At 41.7% G+C, this 22311-nt stretch overlaps 1 protein-coding gene across 1 annotated transcript; it reads left to right on the top strand.

Annotated features, from left to right (window-relative positions):
- Positions 1 to 3483: 3483 nt before the first annotated feature.
- LOC116509370 (pancreatic alpha-amylase-like) lies at positions 3484 to 15400 on the top strand. The gene is made up of 10 exons (XM_032218520.1): positions 3484 to 3717; positions 5969 to 6115; positions 8734 to 8931; positions 9244 to 9474; positions 9974 to 10107; positions 10213 to 10335; positions 11795 to 11894; positions 13294 to 13415; positions 13582 to 13707; positions 15145 to 15400. The coding sequence occupies exons 1-10, from the start codon at positions 3550 to 3552 to the stop codon at positions 15332 to 15334; spliced, it is 1539 nt and encodes a 512-aa protein (XP_032074411.1). The 5' UTR covers positions 3484 to 3549; the 3' UTR covers positions 15335 to 15400.
- The last annotated feature ends 6911 nt before the right edge of the window (positions 15401 to 22311 follow it).

Here is a 22311-nt window from a genome sequence, read left to right as displayed (position 1 = left end):
CGTTGACTACTGCAAAGAGGGGCGTGTGCACCAGTAGCATTTGATAGTCTGGAGAGGAGCCTAATGACCTGAATACAATCACCTCCTGTAATTGCGTAATTGTTCCTGACACCTACTAGCTCTTCGATGGCGTGCATCCAGGAACAACTCATTACTGGCAACCGGCTCACTATCCCTTGTCTCCTTCCCATTGGTCCAAGGCTCAGGTGCCTCCACGTGGCCAACCAGCCTCTCTGCGCCCTGCTCGGAGTCGGAACCCTGTCCAGGGTCCTCCACATCCTCCAGAGCTGACTCATAGGGCCTGGAGTCTGGTGGCAGCTCCAACGGCTCCTGCTGGGCCACAATAGAAACTATAGAAGATAGATGGCTCCTCAAACATTTCGGCCCTATGTCATGAAGTGTTTTATAAATGATAACTTATACCTTGAAGTGCAGCCAGAAGCTTACTAGTAACTAGTGCAGTTTACAAAACAGATTCGTTCCATGGACAGATCATGGCATGCCCATAACCGTCTGCACCGTTGTGTACTGGACCAGCTGCAGCTTCAGACGTGGTCTTCAAAGATGGCCATATCTGGAGTGCATTACAGTAGTCCAAATTGAAGGCAAGCAAAGCCTGAGTGATTGTCCTCCCAGTCTTAAGTATGAACACAATTGGCCGCTAGATGAATTATTCAAGGAAGACCTTCAAAGAACACCCCCCCCCCTTCCAAATGTGTGCCAATGCTGAAGGGAGAAATAAAACTTTTGGAATAAAAATTCCTGCATTTTCAGTTCCGGGTAGTCAAAATACCCCAGGACATTAGTCTTGTTGAAATTGAGATTGTTCCTCCCCATTCAGACCCACACAACCTGCAGTCACTGAGATAAGTTCTTGATAGCATCATTTGTTCAGCCTCTGGTTGAGATTTATCACTAAGTATCAGTGTACTGATGATACCAGACTCCAAAGGAATGGATGATCTCATCCAGCATCTCATATAGATAATAAAGAGAGGAACAAGAGCATAAAGCCCTGAAGCACTGAAGCCTTGATTTCTTCCTCCTGCCAATACCGATTAGACAAAAGAAAGGAGAATGATGTTCTGGCCTAGGCTTCCCTAGCAGCAGAAAGCCAAGTCCTCGTCCCGATAAACCCCTTTTATTTAATTTACAGTGAATTCCTCTCCATCAAAGACCTGGCCCACAGTCTTTCAAGATATTTCACAATTTCCAATCCTTATCAGGCTTGGAGAGTGGCCAGACTGATATTTTTCAGACAACGCAATACTTGGCAAGAATGCAGGAATGAACTAATTGTCTCCGGCAAACACCCCTCTCCTTTCGCTCCTCTTTTATTCCCTATGGGAAGAGGGGCTATTCACTGTCCACCTGTGGCCTTGCTCCCAACCCAAGTCAACCCTTGTTCCTTAGCTGTTCCCTTCATCTGCAACACTGGGAACAGACTCCTGCTGTTCCTTCTGCCTCAGTGATCCCCAACTGTGAAGGCAGCTGATAACTCTCAGACGGCCCTGGCCTTTGAGACAGAGCCCTCATCAGAGCCTTCCCCAAACTCCAGGACTGGCCCATGTTCCTCTCCAACCCCCTCATTTTCCAAATCTGCCAGTTCCCCTGGCTGATGGCGGGCCACAACAAATGACACCACCAGGTTTCCCATGCCTAATCCCTCTTGGTGGTTCAAAAGGATATGTTCTATGGCAGTGGTTCCCAAACTTGGCAACTTTAAGGCTTGTGGACTTCAACTCCACAAGTCTTAAAGTTGCCAAGTTTGGGAACCACTGTTCTATGGTATTGATGCTTGCTGAAAGATTAAGGAAAAAAAAACAGGATAGTTGCAATAGCTCACCTCACACATTATCAGCAAGCCTAATCTCTGCCACTTAACATGTTGTGAAACCTCTCTGGAAATTGATTCAAAAAATAAATGCCATTTATAGCTCAATCTTCTTGTTAATATTGTTGCGTAAAACTTTGGATGCCTTGTCCATACCGAGATACCCTGCAGAGTCATTCCAACGTTGGACCCGAATTCTCGCTAGCAGGATGTCCTTGAAAAACCCATAAACAAGGCACGAAGGTAGTTTACTCTGCCTCATTGTTCGTCTCCCAACAAGCAATTTTTATGACAATAGCCTCTCTAAGCAGGATGGTCAAATTTTACTACTTGTAACTTACAACCTTTGGACTTTAAAGTGGACTTGACTGTGTTGTTTGTGGAAACGATTTTGAAGCTTTGGAGAGCTGATGAAAAACCTTAACCTCCTGATAAGAATTTTCGACCCTCCTCCAGGGCATGAAAGCTGGTTCTGCTAATCAGTGGGCATCAATGGAAGAAGGATCAAAACAGAAAAAAATGACGATCTCCTATCAGTTCTTGATAAGGAAATAATAGCCCCCCTCCTCCTTTTTCCAGATAATAGCGCTTCTTGCCCAAAACCAAGTTTTGCATGACAAATTTATGGAAACAATTTGAAAACAGAAAATAGGAATCCCCGATCTCCCTTCGGCTGCAGGACTGGTGACAGATCAGCAGGAGGAAAATCAAAAGCAAAGTAAAACTCATCTCTGCCACTTTACAGTTGCAACACTTCATGCAGAATTCCCCCAGTGCAAAATAAATCTGGTCTGCGGAACTCAAAGGACCCCCAAATTCAAGAGAGGTGTTGAGGGAAAGGCAAACGATCAACTCCCTACCTTTGTGTAGAGAATGACAACTGCTTGTGTAGAGAACCACAACTGCTTTGTGTAGAGAACGACAACAGCCCACAGGTTTTAATGCATAGAAAAGTAGCAAGATTTTATGCCTTACTATATTCTGTGTTTATTATTGGGAGAAGAGGAGAGTTACGTGGGTTTTTATTGGTTCAGATGACATTTCTTAGCAATAGCAGTTAGACTTATATACCGCTTCATAGGGCTTTCAGCCCTCTCTAAGCGGTTTACAGAGTCAGCATATTGCCCCCACAGTCTGGGTCCTCATTTCACCCACCTCGGAAGGATGGAAGGCTGAGTCAACCTTGAGCCGGTGAGATTTGAACAGCCGAACTGCAGAACTGCATTTCTTGGTTTAGGATACTATGTACTTTTTGCCATTTAATCTCAAGCAGGCAAATATATTGGACTGTTAATGCTAGGCTAAATTATGTATCATTTCCTGCTATTTGGGGGAATAAGTGTTATAAAGTACAGATTGCTATGTGCTTGAGGCCACTTTTTTCCTTTTCCTGATTTGTAGATGTCCTTGAAGCAGATAGTACATTATCTAATATATTTAGTTGAAGGCAGGGATGTGATTAATGCGTCTGAATCTTATCTTGGTTTCTGCATTCAAAGTTTTCCCCCAGGGAATTTAGTTCTTTATCTTCACCTGTTTCTCTTGTTTAAACCATCAAGTGGCGTGACCTTTGATGAAAGGAAATTTGCTAAAAGTGAAGCCAAATGTGTTGGACGTCTCATGACTGATGTGTACTTTGATCTGTACCAGAAATATAAATACGGTGCTGAAAACTGCAGCTGGGAGCAGAGAAAGACCCATTACCCCAAGGCAGAATGTGGATTTTAATTCTCCTTGGTGGTCTGGAACTTTGTTGGGCTCAGTATAACCCAAATACACTGCCTGGAAGGACATCTATAGTTCACCTCTTTGAATGGCGTTGGGATGACATTGCTCTTGAATGCGAACGTTACTTAGCACCTAACGGATTTGGTGGAGTTCAGGTAGGTACATTTTGGTGGTAATTTCTGGGAAAGGTGTCTAGGTCTTTTGGGCACAACTTCTCTGATTCCAAGAAAATAAATATTGAATTTAATTAAAATCCAACAGATGTTAACAATAGCGAAGGGCTGTGGGAATGTTTTCATGGTATAAAATCGCTAAATCATCTTCCAAGCATGCTGATTCAACTTCCAGGATTTCCCAGGCAGGGTGCCAGTTGCTTAGGATTCTGGGAGTTCAAGTTTACACATCTAAAGAACAATGTAAATTGAGATTTTCAGTCATTCAGTCAGTCCCAAAAATGCTCTTTTTTCCTTGAAGACATTTCACTTTTCATCCAAGAAGCTTCTTTTGCTTGGTTTGGGAAGGACGGGCCAAAATAAATGACCCTTTTGTAAATACTTGGCAGTGAAATTGTTACATCAGCCTGTTTGTGATGCAAAGTAAATTCATGGGGTTTTTTATGTACTGAGTATGTGAAGTTAACATGTAACTAACTGTAAGTGTTCCAACTAATTTATCGGGCATATAATTTGCAATTCAGTTTCTTTTTCAAGCATTCAACTACTTGGTTAAATGAAGGCAAATGAATAAGTAGCGAGATGGATACTGGTAGAAGAATTGTTGCATCAACAGACAATCAGATTGCTGATTTACTCAACATTTATTTTCAATATGGCAATCTGAGCACCTCAGCTGCCATTTAATTAAGTACTTCATCAATCATAAGGACTCTCTGGCACAAGAGAAAGAAAACAAAACCACATTATTATATTTTTTTAATGGCTACATCATGTATGATGGGTATTGTGGAAATGAAAGCACTGTAGAGTATTAAAGCTGAGGAATTTTTACTGATGACCATTTTACTTAATGATAACACTCCATCAGATGCTGATTGTTATATTTTTCCATCGGATGGTAAATATGTTCCCATATTACTCCAAAGAAATAGAAGAATAATGGAATTTATTATTATTAGTATTACCCATCATGTAATATAACAAGCTGGACCAGTATTTTATTTACATTTTCCAAACCAATGTATAGCAAACAACTTATTGTTGTCTAATATACATTCACTAGAGTTCTGGTCTTCTATATTCGCTGAATGTTCCTCCAGTATTTGTTAAGAAATTATATAAAATGAAGACATGGTAACTTTTCTAGCTGGCTGTAGCTGACATAAAAATATGTTTCATGTACATTGAATCATGTTTATTTTATTAAGCCAGTAGAAGTTGCTGTTTGTGTTGAAAATAAGGCAGTCAATCTCACTTCATATTCAAAATTTATTGCCACCCAGTAGAAATCAATGTTTTGTCAAATGCGCAATCAAGCCTACTGCCCAGTGATGATCAAATAATATTCTGAGCATCAAATGGATTATACGGTCTTCTTGTGGAGTGATAGAAGTGAATTCAGAGTGTAGTTCACTCCTGTAGGCGTAGAATTAGGCTTCTGGCAGGTTTACCCAGTTTCTCCTGATAAATATTTTATTTTGAAAGGATGGGAAAACTAGCAATAGCAATAGCAGTTAGACTTATATACCGCTTCATAGGGCTTTCAGCCCTCTCTAAGCGGTTTACAGAGTCAGCATATTGCCCCCAACAACAATCCAGGTCCTCATTTTACCCACCTCGGAAGGATGGAAGGCTGAGTCAACCCTGAGCGGGTGAGATTTGAACCTCTGAACTGCCGAACTAGCAGTCAGCTAAAGTAGCCTGCAGTACTGCACTCTAACCACTGCGCCACCTCGGCTCTCTGAAAGGATGGGAAAACTAGCAATAGCAATAGCAGTTAGACTTATATGCCACTTCATAGGGCTTTCAGCCCTCTCTAAGCGGTTTACAGAGTCAGCATATTGCCCCCAACAATCTGGGTCCTCATTTTACCCACCTCGGAAGGATGGAAGACTGATTGTATGAGGGACAAAGAAGTTGTTTTGCTGGCTTTTGATTAACTGAAGCAGAATTCATAGGATTTCCAGTCACTCTTTAAGTTTCTGATTTCAAGAAAGCCCATGAACTTGAAGAGGAAAAAGTAAGAAAAGGCTTTCTGCACATTGGGCTTTTCCAAACTTTTTTTTTTAAAGTATTCCTTAAGAAACCCAAGTGCTTTCAAATCAAGTTAAGGATTGTACCACAGAGAATCTCCATAGTTCCATGGGCTATGTAAAAAAGGATTTTCAGCCTGCCACTGAGTTAAAGAAATAATGCTCTATGTTGTTGGGGGATGTTATTCAATTCACAGATCTCTCCTCCAAATGAAAACGTTGTCATTACAACACCGTGGAGACCATGGTGGGAAAGATACCAACCTGTGAGCTACAAGCTCTGTACACGATCTGGAAATGAGACTGAATTTAAAGACATGGTAAACAGATGTAACAATGTTGGAGTAAGTGATATTTTATTTGAGACCTTTGGTTCAAGCTAATTCTGCTTCCATAACAGTGATATGTGTTCTTAGATTATAGATGGGACCCATCTTTTAGTCAATTCAAAATGGAATCATTTTAATTGGATTAATTTAGAAAATGATCCTGAATATCCTAAAGCAGTGTTTCTCAACCTTGGCGACTTTAAGTCTTGTGGACTTCAATTCCCAGAATCCTCCAGCCAGCTGTGCACAGCTGGCTGGGGGATTCTGGGAGTTGAAGTCCACAAGACTTAAAGTCGCCAAGGTTGAGAAACACTGTCCTAAAGTCATCTAATTTAAGATTGGCCCCTTCCAAATATAATCACATTCCAGAAAATATAATGTCGAGTGCAATAAAATCTGGTCTCCTTAATGCTGAGAGACTGCCTGAAGTCATCTTTTTTCCTTTGAATTAACGAAATGAGGACAAAAGTTACTGCTGGATTTTAGACATACGATGTAATCTTCTACGATTCCATACACACATACAGAAACATCCAGCATGGAAAAATGATAAGAAATGCAGCTGATGTGACTCTCAGTGCCTAGAAATGTAAGGAATTATGAAAATTATATTTGACATAATTAACATTTGGCACCAGAAACCTCAGTCCGTGTTGACTTACTAGCCCTGGGAATTGCGAGAACTATGTTTTCCACTATTCCTAGTCAGCTGGTGTACAAGCTGGGTCTAAATAATACAGGTGTAGTCATAGGAGCTATTTTTGGGAACGCAAACCAGCCACCAGCCATCTCTAAATTTGGAAAAGAGGACCACCAAGGACCATTCAAAAAAAACACAGCATGGGAAAGCATCTACTGTTTTTTTGCAAATTGTTTCATTGCTACTCTTTTTATGTCTGCCCTACAAAGGTGGAATGTAAATTAGGATCGGATAGGTTCTGGAGGAACGGAGTGATCACCCTCACAAGCACAAGCTCTCCTATTTGATATCCTTTGGCTGTGATGCTGCTAGCGTATAAAGCTCAGAGCGGTACTTTGGCAAATCAGTTTGGGAAGGAATTTTATCCCTGGGAACGTTGCACCTGCCAGGAACGTGGTTTCCATGTCTTTAGCTGAGCCTGGTGCACAGATGGCATCATTCAAAGGGCATCTGGGTAGCTTCCAAAGGAAGTAATAATAGCAGCTCAAGGGGGAAAGTGTTCCTAAGATAGGTTGAATATAAGCAATTTGCAAATGTTGCAGCATCTTGAATTATGCGAGTAAGAGAGTGGGAAAATGCAATTATAATGCTTTGTAATTGCGTAGTAACACTTCCAAGCCGTTTACGTGTTTCATCTTACTTAGTTATCTTTACGATCAATTAGCTATTAATATCCCCCTGTTACGGTATCCAGACTGCCTTGAGAAAATGATTTTCCAATTAAGGCCAAATTGTGAATGCAAGTATGGATTTGGAGACTTCCTGATCTATAGTTTGTAAGGGAATTTTGGTCTTATTTTTGTAAAGCTAGCTACACTTCTAATTCCAAGAAATTAAGGTGGTTTTTTTTTCTCCCCACAAACCAAAGGATATCTTTCTTGCTCATGATTAATGAAAAAGATGAAGGCTGTGTTCATATGACGTTGCCACAGAACAGTGTTATGATGTCACAGGATGATGTCATCACGACATCACTGTGGGACGGGCATGGATTATATAATATGCATGATGATCTCAGGAAGCACTTAGTGGTGCAGTGGCCTAGAGATGGAGGTCTCGCCTTATAATCAGGAGTTCGATCCTAGGTAGAGGCAGATATTTTTCTCTCTGGGCACGAGGATATATGTATCTGCTGAAAATAGCTCCACATTGGCAACAGGAAAGGTTTCCGGCCAGTAAATACTCAGCTCTATTCATATGATATTGTAACAAGTAGAAGGAGAAATTTATTACAGTAAAAAAAAGTTTTAATTTAAGCCAAAAAAGTTAAAGTAGTAAAAAGAAATAGAGAAAAAAAGATCCCTTCATCTCAAGTGGAGAAACAGGAAACGTTGCAATCACTTCAATCCACAAAACATCATTACAGGCAAGAGCAAAAACCTTTCTAAGGCAGTCCAATAGGGATTAAATATGCTGCTTTGTTCTTGCTTGAGGGACTAATTTAGCTTAAGAAAAGAGTTTCTTAGGGCAATCTTCTAAAAGAAAAGGAAAAAAACCCTTCGCAGATGGAACACTTTCACTTCTCTTTTTGGAGCCATCTCCAACTATGTCAGCCTGGGGGCTGCCTCTTTGCCGCCAGTTGGAAGTGCTTCCCTTGGGTTGATAAGGGACTTTGCAATGTCCCCGCGACCAGCAAGGGTCTTCCCAGTCACCGTCTCTTCGGGACGGTTTAGGTCCTACCGGACCGTCCAGGGGCAAAAGTGTCATCGGCGGATTCGGATTGTCGAGTCTGCACGATGTAACGTTGTGACATTGGCTCCTCCTCTCAATACTCAGCTCTATTCAGTTGCCCAAACTCCACCCCGCAAGGGATTATGGGGTCATTAAAAGAAGATGATGTCTCAGGAAGCGCTTGATGTCACTTCCCTCCCATGCCCATAGAGCGGGGCCTCCTTTCAACTTGCCGTAACCTGATCGATTCTTCTCTGCTCAGGTGTACATTTATGTGGATGCTGTTGTCAACCATATGTGTGGAGCTGCTGCTGGATCTGGCCACCATTCTACATGCGGAAGCTACTTCGATTCCAACAAGCGAGATTTTCCCGCTGTACCGTATTCTGCGTGGGATTTCAATGACGGGAAATGCAGAACCTCCAGCGGAGAGATAGAAAATTACAATGATCATGACCAGGTACTTTTTTGGAATTCGTTCCAAGGTAGCCCCCCCCCCCCGACTGACGGACACAAATCGAGCCCCAAATTTCTGTTTGTAAGCGAGACATTTGTTAAGTGAGTTTTGTCCCATTTTACGACTTTTCTTGCCGCAGCTGTTAAGCGAATCAGCCTTGAGTTACTTGTAAAAATAATAAAAGTGAGATACAAATAAACAACCTGAAAGTCCAAGAATAACTTTGGAGACATTACAGTCTGTTTATGTTGGAAAACGTGCTTTGGATATGTTGGTTGTTTTTTTTTTTTTAAAAAAAACAAACTTTCTGAACAGGTCCGGAACTGTCGCCTTGTGAGTCTTCTTGATCTTGCACTAGAGAAGGATTATGTGCGTTCCAAAGTTGCAGAATACATGAATCACCTAATTGACATCGGTGTAGCTGGGTTTCGCATTGATGCTTCCAAGCACATGTGGCCTGGGGATATGAAAGCCTTTTTGGACCAACTAAAACATCTCAACATGAAATGGTTTGCTGAAGGGACAAGGCCATTCATCTTCCAAGAGGTAAACTGCCTACATATCTATTTTATACTAAGGATCAATATCAAAAACATCATAAGGATTGGGGAAAAAAGGCAAGGTTGAACATTTTCTTAGGCCTCCAGCTCCAGATAAAAGCCAAAATTGAAGGCAGTAGAGGGACATGAAAACATAATTTGTTATTTGTTATGATAAGCCACCTAATGAAAATAATTTAAAAACAGTCAATTAAAAGATCATCATTCCAATTCTGGATAATTAAATCCTGGTTTAGAAACCTCACTGACATCATTCTTACGGTACAACAAGCTAAAACTACAGACAAGCCAAATGTACTTCGCTTAATGAGAAGGAGGATCTTACTCAACATAGACTCCCTATTAGATTGCTCCATTGCTTTATTTTATCAGGAGATGATTCCTGTCGCCAGGTATATTTATGCAAAATATATAGTGGGGTGTGTTTTTTTCCCCCCATTTAAGGTTGTATGCCACAATATCTTTCCTTCTGATTTTTTTACCAGGTGATTGATCTGGGTGGGGAGTCCATTTCATCCAGCGAGTACTTTGGAAACGGCCGAGTAACTGAGTTCAAATACGGCGCCAAACTCGGGACAGTCATTCGCAAGTGGCATGGAGAAAAGATGACTTATTTGAAGTAATTTATCTTCCCACTTTTTTAAAAAAAGAAGATTCCTAGCACATTGACGCACAGTATTCACTTAATCTGACTCTTGCTGTCTTTTTTAAATTATTTTTTTAGGAACTGGGGTGAAGCCTGGAGTTTTATGCCTTCTGATAAAGCTGTTGTCTTTGTGGACAATCATGATAACCAGAGAAGTCACGGAGGTGGTGGCGCTTCTATTTTGACCTTCTGGGATTCCAGGTGGGAAGCAGTTCTAAAGGTCCTTTTGCCAGATGTCTTGTGGGTTAACTGGAACAGCTGCCTCAAGTAGGAGGAATTGGGATAGTAGCAACGATTCTCAAAACTGCTCTTACTGAGCTTTTCGGTTCTTTCTCTGCTTTGGTAGGCAGAACTGTGTGTGCCATGCAGCCTGTTCCTGCCAGTTCACACCTATTCGGTAGAACCGCTTCGTCAAATCTACCGAACCGGTTAGAAGAGGTTCCACCAGTGGACCCGGAAAGCAGGCCACACCTACAGAAGAGGTTCCAAAAATTTTTGAAACCTACCACTCACACACACACACACACAAACACAGAGAGAGAGAGAGAGAGAGAGAGAGAGAGAGAGAGAGAGAGAGAGAGAGAGAGAGAGAGAGAGAAAGGAAGGAAGAAAGAAATAAAAAAGAAAAAAGAAAAAAGAAAAAAGAAAGAAAAAGTGAGAGAGAGTTGAAAGAAAAAAAGGAAAAAGGGACAGAGAGATAAAAGAGGAAAAAAGAGAGAAAGAGAAAGAAAGAGAAAGGAAGGAAGAAAGAAAGAAAAAAGAAAAAAGAAAGAAAAAGTGAGAGAGAGATGAAAGAAAAAAAGGAAAAAGGGACAGAGAGACAAAAGGAAGGGAAAAAAAAGAGAGAGAAAGAGAGATGAAAGAAAAAAGGAAAAAGGGACAGAGAGATAAAAGAAAGGAAAGAGAGAGAGAGAGAAAGAAAGAGAAAGGAAGGAAGAAAGAAATAAAAAAAGAAAAAAGAAAGAAAAAGTGATAGAGAGATGAAAGAAAAAAAGGAAAAAGGGACAGAGAGACAAAAGAAAAGAAAAAAGAGAGAGAAAGAGAGATGAAAGAAAAAAAGGAAAAAGGGACAGAGAGATAAAAGAAAGGAAAAAGAGAGAGAGAGAGAAAGAAAGAGAAAGGAAGGAAGAAAGAAATAAAAAAGAAAAAAGAAAGAAAAAGTGAGAGAGAGATGAAAGAAAAAAAGGAAAAAGGGACAGAGAGACAAAAGGAAGGGAAAAAAAGAGAGAGAAAGAGAGATGAAAGAAAAAAAAGGAAAAAGGGACAGAAAGATAAAAGAAAGGAAGAGAGAGAGAGAGAGAGAGAGAGAGAGAGAGAACACATGGCCGGCAAACCACTCCCACCAGGTCACATGGCAGGCAAGCCACTCCCACAAAGGAGGCCACACCCACAGAGTAGGTTCAAAAATTTTTTTGAAACCCACCACTGTTCTGCACCCCTTAAACTAGCCAGCTCCCCTCAAGTCCACTAAAATACCCGTGTCGAAGAAAGATTTAACTGTCAACAAAATTGCTTCTGTGTGTATGAAAAGAAGTTAGGTATCTTTTTCTCTTGATCTCAGAGACCAAAATCATTGCACTCAGAAGGCCTGACTGAGTCTCTCTCTTGCTAGAGAAGTACAAATCTGAGTTTCTCTGCTTTTTTTTAATTCCATATTTAGGCTCTATAAAATGGGAGTTGGCTTCATGCTTGCGCATCCATATGGCTTTACAAGGATCATGTCAAGTTTCAGATGGCCAAGATATTTTCAAAATGGAGAGGTCAGTATGCGTTGTAAACTTAACAAACAGCTTGGGGAAATGAGTGGCATCTATTAATTTATGTATTCAGCATAAAGTAGTAGAACTTCACTTCTCCACAACAAAGAGGGAAACTTGGATGTCCTGATGGGTGCCTTTTATTAGGACAGTGATGTGACTAGGCTGATTCCTCTTCATCCTCGGCAGTATAAAGAGCCGAGGTGGCGCAGTGGTTAGAATGCTGTACTGCAAGCCACTTCAGCTGACTGCTAACTGCAGTTCGGTGGTTCAAATCTCACCGGCTCAAGGTTGACTCAGCCTTCCATCCTTCCGAGGTGGGTGAAATGAGGACCCAGACTGTGGGGGCGATATGCTGACTCTGTAAACCGCTTAGAGAGGGCTGAAAGCCCTATGAAGCGGTATATAAGTCTAACTGCTATTGCTATTGCTATTTCATAATACTGTTTCATATCTGTACCAGAGATAGGGAATCTGTGGGGCACAGGAATTCCTACCATATCATTTATAGTTCTCAAGAACTCGTAGAATTGTCAGGTAGAACATTTTGAACCCTTTTGGGGGGACTTGAATATTTTAGATGGATTTGAAGAATGAAACAACCTCTCTTCAAAGCTTTAGTTTTTTTTTTTCTGTTAACCAACCCATCCCACTTACTGGGACCTTAAAGTGAGCAAGAGACAGAACATGGCTGAGGAAGGTTGCTACCCCTATATGAAGCCTATATCCTGTAGATGCCAAATGTATTTAATGAATAAATGAGATCATACTTAGTTGGCACCTGGTCTGTATCTCCAAGGTTCTGACCTTGACTCAAATGGGCTGGACGAAATCCAGTCAACAGAAGATAAAGAATAATAGAGTTGGAAAGGACCTTGAAGGTCTTCTACACCAACCCCTTGCTCAAGCAGGTTACCCTACAAACCATTTCTGACAAATTCTGAAATGGTGTAAATTTTCCTGCTTGAGCAGGAAGTTGGACTAGAAGATAAATTCTGAATTCTGTTACATTTATTAATCGATTTGCCTATATAAGCCTTCCTCTTAAACCTGAGGAATAAACAGCTGGGAAAATTGGAATTCTCTTTTTGTATATGATAACCACAATGAAATTATTGTAAGATAAGATTTGGGAGATGTGCGGCAAATAAATTTAGTTAAACAAACATAGGAATGGTTGGTGAAGGTGATAGAATTTACTGAGGTGGCCAAATTGACATTTGATTAGAGGAAAGACATTTATTGATGACTGGAAACCCTTTATGGGCTTTTTGCATAAAATAAAAAAAAATGAAATTAGGATTGTCAGGCAGTTTAGTTTATAGGTATTTTAATCTCGCTTGTTTTATTTTATTTTATTTTTACATTTTCTTTTCATGTCTAATTTGTATTTAACAATCAGGATATTAATTCCTGGGTTGGTCCCCCAAGTTATGAAGATGGATCAATTAAGTCTGTGACAATTAATCCAGACACAACCTGTGGCAATGGCTGGATCTGTGAACATCGGTGGCGTCAAATAAGGTTAGAAAATCCCACAATTCCTAGATAGACATGCTTCCAAGATCCTGTCCTCTTCTCTAGACAAATTGAATTTCAGTTCCCATCCTTTCCAGTCCAAACATGTTACACATCAAGCTAGGAAAACGGCCAAGATTTTGAATAACCATTTTTCCTTCTCTCCTCCAAGAAATATGGTTATTTTCCGGAATGTTGTGGATGGGCAGCCATTTACCAATTGGTGGGACAACAACAGCAATCAAGTGGCATTCGGTCGTGGTAACCAAGGATTTATTGTCTTCAATAATGATGACTGGTAAGTGAACAGGAATTTTACACATAGGAGGGAGACATCTTCTTGGAACTTGGGACTAAATTGCAGCATTTCCCAAACAAATGCCTCTCAGTTCTGTAATTGTGGCCTCCATAACCTTCATCTAACTTTGCCCTTGGGTTTTTGGGCTAGAAAATATGGGATCTGTTGTCCAGAATTCTGGAATGTACTGGGCTTGGAAAGGCTGCTATCTGTCTCAAACAATCTGGTTAGTCAGATTCAGATAATTCAGGAGAGTGTTTATTACATTTTGCTTATTTATGAAAACTGTAATTAATTAATTAATTAGTATATTACCTGGGACACGGTAACTCAGAGGATGGCTCAGTGGCTAAGACGCTGAGCTTGCCAATCAGAAAAGTCGGCTGTTCAGCAGTTCGAATCCCTAGTGCCGCGTAACGGAGTGAGCTCCCGTTACTTGTCCCAGCTTCTGCCAACCTAGCATTTCGAAAGCACATAAAAAGTATAAAAAAGTAGAAAGATAGAGACCACCTTTAGTGGGAAGGTAACAGCATTCCGTGTGCCTTCAGTGTTTAGTCAGGCCAGTCACATGATGTTCTGACCCCCTCCTCCATCCAGTAATGACTGCCGAGACAAGCTTAACTGGAATGTACTTTAATAGCAAGAAACCAAAACCTCGGTGGCTGAAAGCCAAGCATAACAAACAGATAAGGATGGCAGCAGCTCAGACAAACCTTGGCAGCAATAAACACAGAAAAGGCTTGGCAGCAATCCAGCCTGCCAAGCTAGTTACAAAAGTTCTCCAACTTTTAGTCAATGCATTGACTTCTGCAAGAGGGGAGTGTGCACAAGTAGTCCTTTTATAGTCTGGAGAGGAGCCTAATGACCACCAGCTGAGTGCAATTACCTCCTGTAACTGCGCAGCTGTTCCTGACACCTATTAGCTCTCCGGTGCCGCGCATCCAGGAACAACTCACTGCTGTCTCCTCCCCACTGGTCCAAGGCTCAGGCGCCTCCTGGTGGCCAACCAGCCTCTCTATGTCCTGCTCGAAGTCGGAACCTTGTCCAGGGTCCTCCACATCCTCCAGAGCTGACTCATAGGGCCCCTCGCTGTCGGAGTCTGGTGGCAGCTCGAACAGCTCCTGCTGGGCCACAACACATGACCACGGAGACATCTTTGGACAGCGCTGGCTCTTCGGCTTTGAAACAGAAATGAACAAATGGACAAATGAAGTATAGGAAAAATTGAAGTACACATCTATAGGAAGGATTAGAAATATTATCAAAAAAGCCTGACATAATCTACTTTGGGACTTTAAATGCTAAAAGACAACACTTTGATTTCATTGTATTACAAAATAGCGTCTCAAAGCAACAGAATTAAAACTAGGGAATAAAGGTGTATAATATAAAATCACTACATTTGCCTAATTTGAACACTTTTTTTTTTATTAATAGGAATCTGACTGCCACATTGCAAACTGGCCTTCCCGAAGGAATTTACTGTGATATTATATCTGGACAGAAGGAGGGTAATACCTGTACCGGAATTAAAATCCATGTCCGTGGAGATGGCACTGCTGATTTTAACATTAGCAATTTCGCGGAGGATCCATTTGTTGCCATTCACGCCAAAGCTAAATTATAATCTCAGTATGAGAAACACAGTTCAGCAATTTTGTTTTCCAAAGAAACGAACGTCTTCAAAAATTCATTTTTGTCTTCTGATAGTTTTTTCATTTGCTTTACTGAGAAAAGGGCTTTGCTGTTTGTTTTGTCTGTGGGGTTTTGTTACATTTAGCCTGTTAAACGTATCTCAAACAATTTCAGGTGGCCAGTCCCGAGCATAATAATGTATAATCAATTTACTGCCCTGTTCTGACTCTCCTCATCCCAGACCAAAGCACGCCGAGCCAAAGATACTTTAAGGAATTTATTAAAAGACAGACAGGTCCTTGGCAGTAATCCAGCACAGATAAGCCTTGGCAGCAATCCAGCACAGATAAGCCTTGGCAGCAATCCAGCACAGATAAGCCTTGGCAGCAATCCAGCACAGATAAGCCTTGGCAGCAATCCAGCCTGCCAAGCTAACACCACAGTACTCCAACTTTTAGTCAATGCGTTGACTCCTGCAAAAGGGGCGTGTGCACAAGCATTCCTCTTATAGTCTTGAGAGGAGCCTAATGACCACCAGCTGAGTGCAATTACCTCCTGTACTTGCACAACTGTTCCTGACGCCTAGTAGCTCTTCGGTGCTGGGCATCCAGGAACAACTCACTACTGGCGTCCGGATCACTCTCCCTTTTCTCCTCCCCACTGGTCCAAGACTCAGGCACCTCCTGGTGGCCAACCAGCCTCTCTGCGCCCTGCTCGGAGTCGGAACCCTGTCCAGGGTCCTCCACATCCTCCAAAGCCAACTCATAGGGCCCCTCGCTGTTGGAGTCTGGTGGCAGCTCCAACGGCTCCTGCTGGGCCACAACACTGCCCCATAACATGTTGATGGGGCAGCTAGCTACTTCATCACATCAGTAGCTAGCTCTGACATCTGCAATATGGGGTCTTTCATATCAGTGGTCCCCAACTTTTTTGGCTCTGCGGACTGGCAGTCGGGTGGGAGAGGAGATGATTTCCCACAAGCGCTCGGGACCAGGGATTGAGGATCCTGCTACATACATAATAATTCATCACAGAATAACCATTGTTTAGAAGTGGTTTCAGACAACCACTTTTGGGTAACAATTTATCCTAGGTCTAGATTCATTTTTTCCCCAGTTGAATTGGTCTATATCTAGTTTAATGAAAAGAAGGACTAGGGGTGACATGATAGCAGTGTTCCAATATCTCAAGGGTTGCCACAAGGAAGAAGAAGTCAAGCTATTCTCCAAAGCACCTTAAGGCAAGACAAGAAGCAAGAGTTGGACACGAATCAAGGAGAGAAGCAATCTAGAACTAAGAAGACATTTTCTGACAGTTAAAACAATTAATAAGTGAAACAAATTGCCTCCAGATGTTGTGAATGCTCCAACATTGGAAGTTTTTAAGAAGACAACTATTTGTCTGAATTGGTATAGGATATTTCCTGTCTGAGCAGGGGGTTAGACCAGAAGACCTCCAAGGTCACTTCCAACTATTCTATTCTATTCTATTCTATTCTACTCTACTCTACTCTACTCTACTCCAGTATTCTGTCCTTACAACAAATGGAGTTCCATGACAATAAAAAGATAGATCTGAGGAGGCTATCCCCCTAAAATGAAATTTTGTTACTTCTTTGAGGTAGTCCAGACAAGAAGCGCAATCAGGAGTATTACCTTTATTGTTATGTTGAGAGAATCTTGTAAGAGTGAAAGTATCCCCCCTCCTTTCCTTTTACTTTACAGAAAGCTAGGGAGCATCTCTTCTGAAACATTTCCCATACCCCCCCTCCTTTTGAGGGCTGAATCGTCTTTTACATGCCAGTTGCCCAGTCTGCATTTCTCTCTCCTGTCTTGCAATCCCACACACCATTACACTTTCCCACCATCTTTGCATAGGGAATGTCTATAGAGAGAGGTAGCTTAAGCTGTGGGTGACGTTTGCATTGAATTGGATCTGTTCTTCCTATAGTTAACTGATGGAGACCACAAAAGAAGGTAGCTACGGTAGATGTTGAAGAAGGTAAACACTAGCAATGTTTTTTAGCAAGACATTTCCCAGGAACAAAAATAGGAAGAAAGTGGGATTGTGTAGTAAAAGGGTATAAACGTGCCTTAAGCAATCAAACTCGTATGTCTGAAGTTGGCTCAATGCCAAGTGTAACAGGATGTGAAAAATATTTGCCATTCAGAAACATATGCATTTCTGTAATTATTTTACTTAGAGTAAAACAGTGTTATATACACTATTAGCATAAAGTACTTATGTATATACATACACTCAAAGCCACACACACACACACACACACACACACACACACACATCCTTACCATTGCACCAGATATGTTTAAAATGGTTATAAATATTAGGCGGTATTTACGGAATAACTTAACTTAAAGCTGTGTCTTGTCTTATTTTGAATTTGCAATATCCAGAATCAGATTTTAAAAAAAAATTCTTGGCTTATAAACCTTGACAATAATAAATCAGGCACCAAATGAGAACTTTCTGTCTTTGGTTTAAATCCATATCCATTGTTACAATATTGCATTACAAAGAAAATAGGGGGAAAAAAACACAAGGTGATAAATAAAAAGATTACTACATTTTAATTAAACAAGGTATGGTGAAGAAAAGAAAAAGTAACTTTTTAATAGTATATCTCACTTTGTCCTTCTGTTGGTATCCCCAACCACTAGCCGCTGTTTAAATATTTGGACTTTCCATCAAATACTAATTGTTGGCCAGTTTCTATTTGAATCCTAAAAAAACATATTCCAGGGGTCCAAATCTGCCTTATATTTTATAGAAGAGAGCCATTTCTGCTTCAACTTAACTAAACTCTTTAGTTTAGAGTGCTTACTGGCCAGATGCCCTTCCTGATGCCAATGTGGAGTTTTGTTCAGCAGATATATTCTCATTATGCCAGAGCTGGCTTCCTACCAGTTCGCACCTATTTGGTAGAACCGGTTCGTCAAATCTACCAAACCGGTTAGAAGAGGTTCCACCAGTGGACCCGGAAAGCAGGCCACACCTACAGAAGAGGTTCCAACATTTTTTGAAACCCACCACTGGTCCTTGGATATGATTATTCTACACTATCATGCTCGTATTTATAAAACTCAGTGCCTCTGTGAAAGGTAAGGATGACTACTGCGTTTGTGGTGCAATCAGAACATTGCGTGTGTTGAAGTTGTTTTAACGCAAACCAAAGATGCCTTTTAAAAAACAAGTTTACATCCTATTCTTATGCATGCCAGTGCTGTGTGGGAGGTAATTTAAGGTGGTTCTGACAAGCGTTGTTGGCATCTTCATATCCGGTCACATGGGCGGCAAGCCACTCCCATCCGGTCACATGGGGTGGTAAGCCACTCCCACAAAGGAGGCCACACCCACAGAGTAGGTTTGAACAATTTTTGAAACCCACCACTGCATTATGCCCAGAGAGAGATATATCTGCCTCTACCTAGGATTGAACTCCCGGTTGTAGGAAGGACCCCAGGTTTTATTGTGACAGTAAAATGAGCTTCTGTTGTGGCAATCTCTTCTGACTTTGTTGCTTATTTTAAGTGGTTTGCAGCTGGGGATGTGTTTTGCAGTGTGGAAATTAACATAGTGATGCAGCTTGCATCACAGCCCAGGGGAAAAAAGGCCAGCATCCTGGGGATAAAGAGAGCCAGTCTGTTCCGGTGACAGCCAATGAAAGAGGGTTCTCTCTGGACCCATTGGAAGGTGAGCCTTTTGCCTTTCAGGCTAAAAACAATCCACAAAGGATTTTTTTTAAAAAAATCCTTGCCTCCTTGTCCCTCTTTGCCCCTGTAGAGCTGTTAAAAAGGCAGGCTGGTGTTTGTCAGGCTTAAAATAAAAGAGGGAGGGGAATGTAATGGGATCTCACAGGCTTTTGCACTCTTTCAAAATGAAGCATAAAAGAGGACCTTCAAAGATCTTTGATTGGGAAACGAACAGATGGGGAAACCATGCAGTCTGTTTGTTCTTTCTGTCCTTGAATATAGATTCGGGGGGGGGGGGGACGTCAATGTGTGTCTGCGTGATTCACCGATCACCTCCCATAGACCGATTAGATCTCACAGGTTAGGTCTTCTCCGGATCCCATCTGCCAGCCAATGTCGGCTGGCGACTCCCCGGGGGGAGAGCCTTCTCTGTTGCAGCCCCAGCCCTCTGGAACGACCTCCCCATGGAGATCTGGACCCTTACTACCCTCCCGGCCTTCCGCAAAGCCGTTAAGTCCTGGCTGCTCCAGCAGGCAGGGGGGCTTTCGAAATATCCAGCCCCACGGAAACTGTGACTGTTGTGTATTTTAAAGTGTTGTTTTGTTTATTTATCCCCTTCCCTTGTTTATTGTAAGCCGCCCGGAGTCCTTCGGGAGTGGGCGGCATACAAGACCAATAAACATCAACATCATTCAGCTTGTTTTGGAATGAGATACTTGCTGCTGCAAGTATGCACAAGTAACAAGGAACACAGAGTAAAAATTGGCGATGCAATATCTTTCTTTTTCAAAGCCTTCACCGTGTGACTGGTAATTATTTAAAGCCACACATTTTATTTTTTTAACTTTATCTGGGTTTTTTTTAATCAGTTCCTCCCGCTCTCTCCAAAGGTTTCTTTCGTTTAGTTCTATAACCATCATTTTTGAAAAAGAATCTTTATAGGGAAAAAAAAACATTTCATGAAACAAAATGGATTCGTGAAATAATTTTTCCCTGTTGGCCATGCAGATGCTTTTCCAGGAATGTTTATAATACGTGTTGTGCATAGTTTGGTGGGCATTCTCTACGTTAGTCAATGTTCCAATATAGGAGAGTTTTTACAGCAGGAGGAGGAGGGGGAGGAGGATGAGGATGAAGAAGAAGGAGGAGGAGGAGGAGGAGGAGGAGGAGGAGGAGGAGGAGGAGGAGGAGGAGGAGGAGACAGAACAGGAAGGGAAATAAAATGCAAGAGTTAACGAATTACAAGAAACTAGATATTTTATGCTGCACCACTTTATTGCAGTTTCCGATAGCAATAGCAATAGCAGTTAGACTTATATACCGCTTCATAGGGCTTTCAGTCCTCTCTAAGCGGTTTACAGAGTCAGCATATCTCCCCCACAGTCTGGGTCCTCATTTCACCCACCTCGGAAGGATGGAAGGCTGAGTTAACCTTGAGCCGGTGAGATTAGAACCGCTGAACTGCAGATAACAGTCAGCTGAAGTGGCCTGCAGTACTGCACCCTAACCACTGTGCCACCTCGGCTCCAATGCCCAAATGCTTTCCATATCAGAAGTACACTGGGCAATTATTAGAAGCTCATTAGATAATTATGAAGAATAGGTCTTTTTCAGTGAAAACACTGGGATGGCGTGTTAGAATATTCATGACTGGGAGACACATGGTAACAAGGTCAGCCAATGAATAGGTATAGCAACTAAGTCGGGAGCTAAAACAGATTTGATTCTCTGTGCTGAGAATCGAAACTGAAACTACTCTTGTCTGCTCTGACCTCTGAGATGAAACTAACTGCTCTATCCTGCTTGTGTTCTGCTTGTAACTTCTACCTCGTTGAAAAAAAAATCTACTATTGGTATTGCACAGTTATTCATCAGTTACGTATATAAAGAAGTTAATGAATCCAGCTGAATCAGTTATCTGTGTGTGCTTTCTGGATTTGATTTTTCTGCAACAAACTCTGAAATGGAGCAGATAATTTTCTGGGATAATGAGATGTGTGGCATATATATTTAACGAATAAAATAAATAAATTCAAACAATGTACAGCCTAATTTTACTTAGCCTGTCCTGGTGACAATCCTCAAGTGGCAATCTATTCAGGTCTCGATTCCCCATCTCAGAAGACAGAAGGATTCATTCAAGGTGGGGAAATCTCCTTTTCAAGAGATTCAGACCTCGGAAAGGTGAAAAGAAGATTAGCGTGAACTGTTCATCCAGGTAGCTGATGAAAACAATTGAACCGCGAGCAATCCAACAACACACAGAGCTCATCAGGAGGCTGGGTTTCACTTCTCGGGTGGGTTTTTCCTAAAGAAGAGAGCTGCTTTCATTTTGTCTTTGGGTTTTCTTTGGAGGGCGAAGGGCTTATATGTTTTCCTCCTTCAAGACTGAAGGAAAACCAGGCGAAGCTGAAATTGCTAGGTAGCAAAAGGCAGCCGCAGGGCTGATTCTAGTGAAACTGGACAGCAAGCTAAGATCAATTGTAATACAGCCTCTGTTTTATTTCATCGGTTGAGATCTGGGCTGTGTGAATTTGTTCTGGCGGTGTGAGTGCATGAGGGGTGCTGGGTCTGAGATGAATGTACCTGGAAGGCAGGGGTGGGTTCCTGCCAGTTCTAAGCTCTTCTATAGAAGAGGTTCCACAAATCTACAGTGCCGTTTAGAACCAGTTCCAACTCCCCCCCGCCCGTCCACACATCATCAAGATGAAGAGCGAGAGGAAGAATTCTGGGAGTTGAAGTCCACAAGTCTTAAAGCTGTCAAGTTTGAACACCCCTGGTTTTTTTTTCCTAAAGGGTAAGGACTGCAAGGGTCTTGTAACTTGACAGCTTTAAGACTTGCACATTTCAATGCCAGAGTTCCTGAGCCAACATGACTGGAGGAGGAATTCTGGGAGTTGAAGTCCACAAGTCTTAAAGCTGTCAAGTTTGAACAACCTTGGGGTTTTTTTTGTAAAGGGTTAGGGGTGCAAGGGTCTTGTAACTTGACAGCTTTAAGACTTGCACACTTCAATGCCAGAGTTCCTGGGCCAACATGACTGGAGGAGGAATTCTGGGAGTTGAAGTCCACAAGTCTTAAAGCTGTCAAGTTTGAACACCCCTGGGATTTTTTTTTCTGAAGGGTTAGGGGTGCAAGGGTCTTGTAACTTGACAGCTTTGCGTGCTTCAAATGCCAGAGTTTCTGAGCCAACATTTTGATTGCTAAGCAAGATGTTGTTAAGTGAGTTTCACCACATTTCACAAGTTGGCCACACCCATC

This window comes from Thamnophis elegans, chromosome 5, assembly GCF_009769535.1.
Source record: "Thamnophis elegans isolate rThaEle1 chromosome 5, rThaEle1.pri, whole genome shotgun sequence".
Lineage (NCBI taxonomy): Eukaryota > Metazoa > Chordata > Lepidosauria > Squamata > Colubridae > Thamnophis > Thamnophis elegans.
Note: the sequence above shows the minus strand (reverse complement) of the source record. Positions and strands in the feature narration are given on the sequence as shown.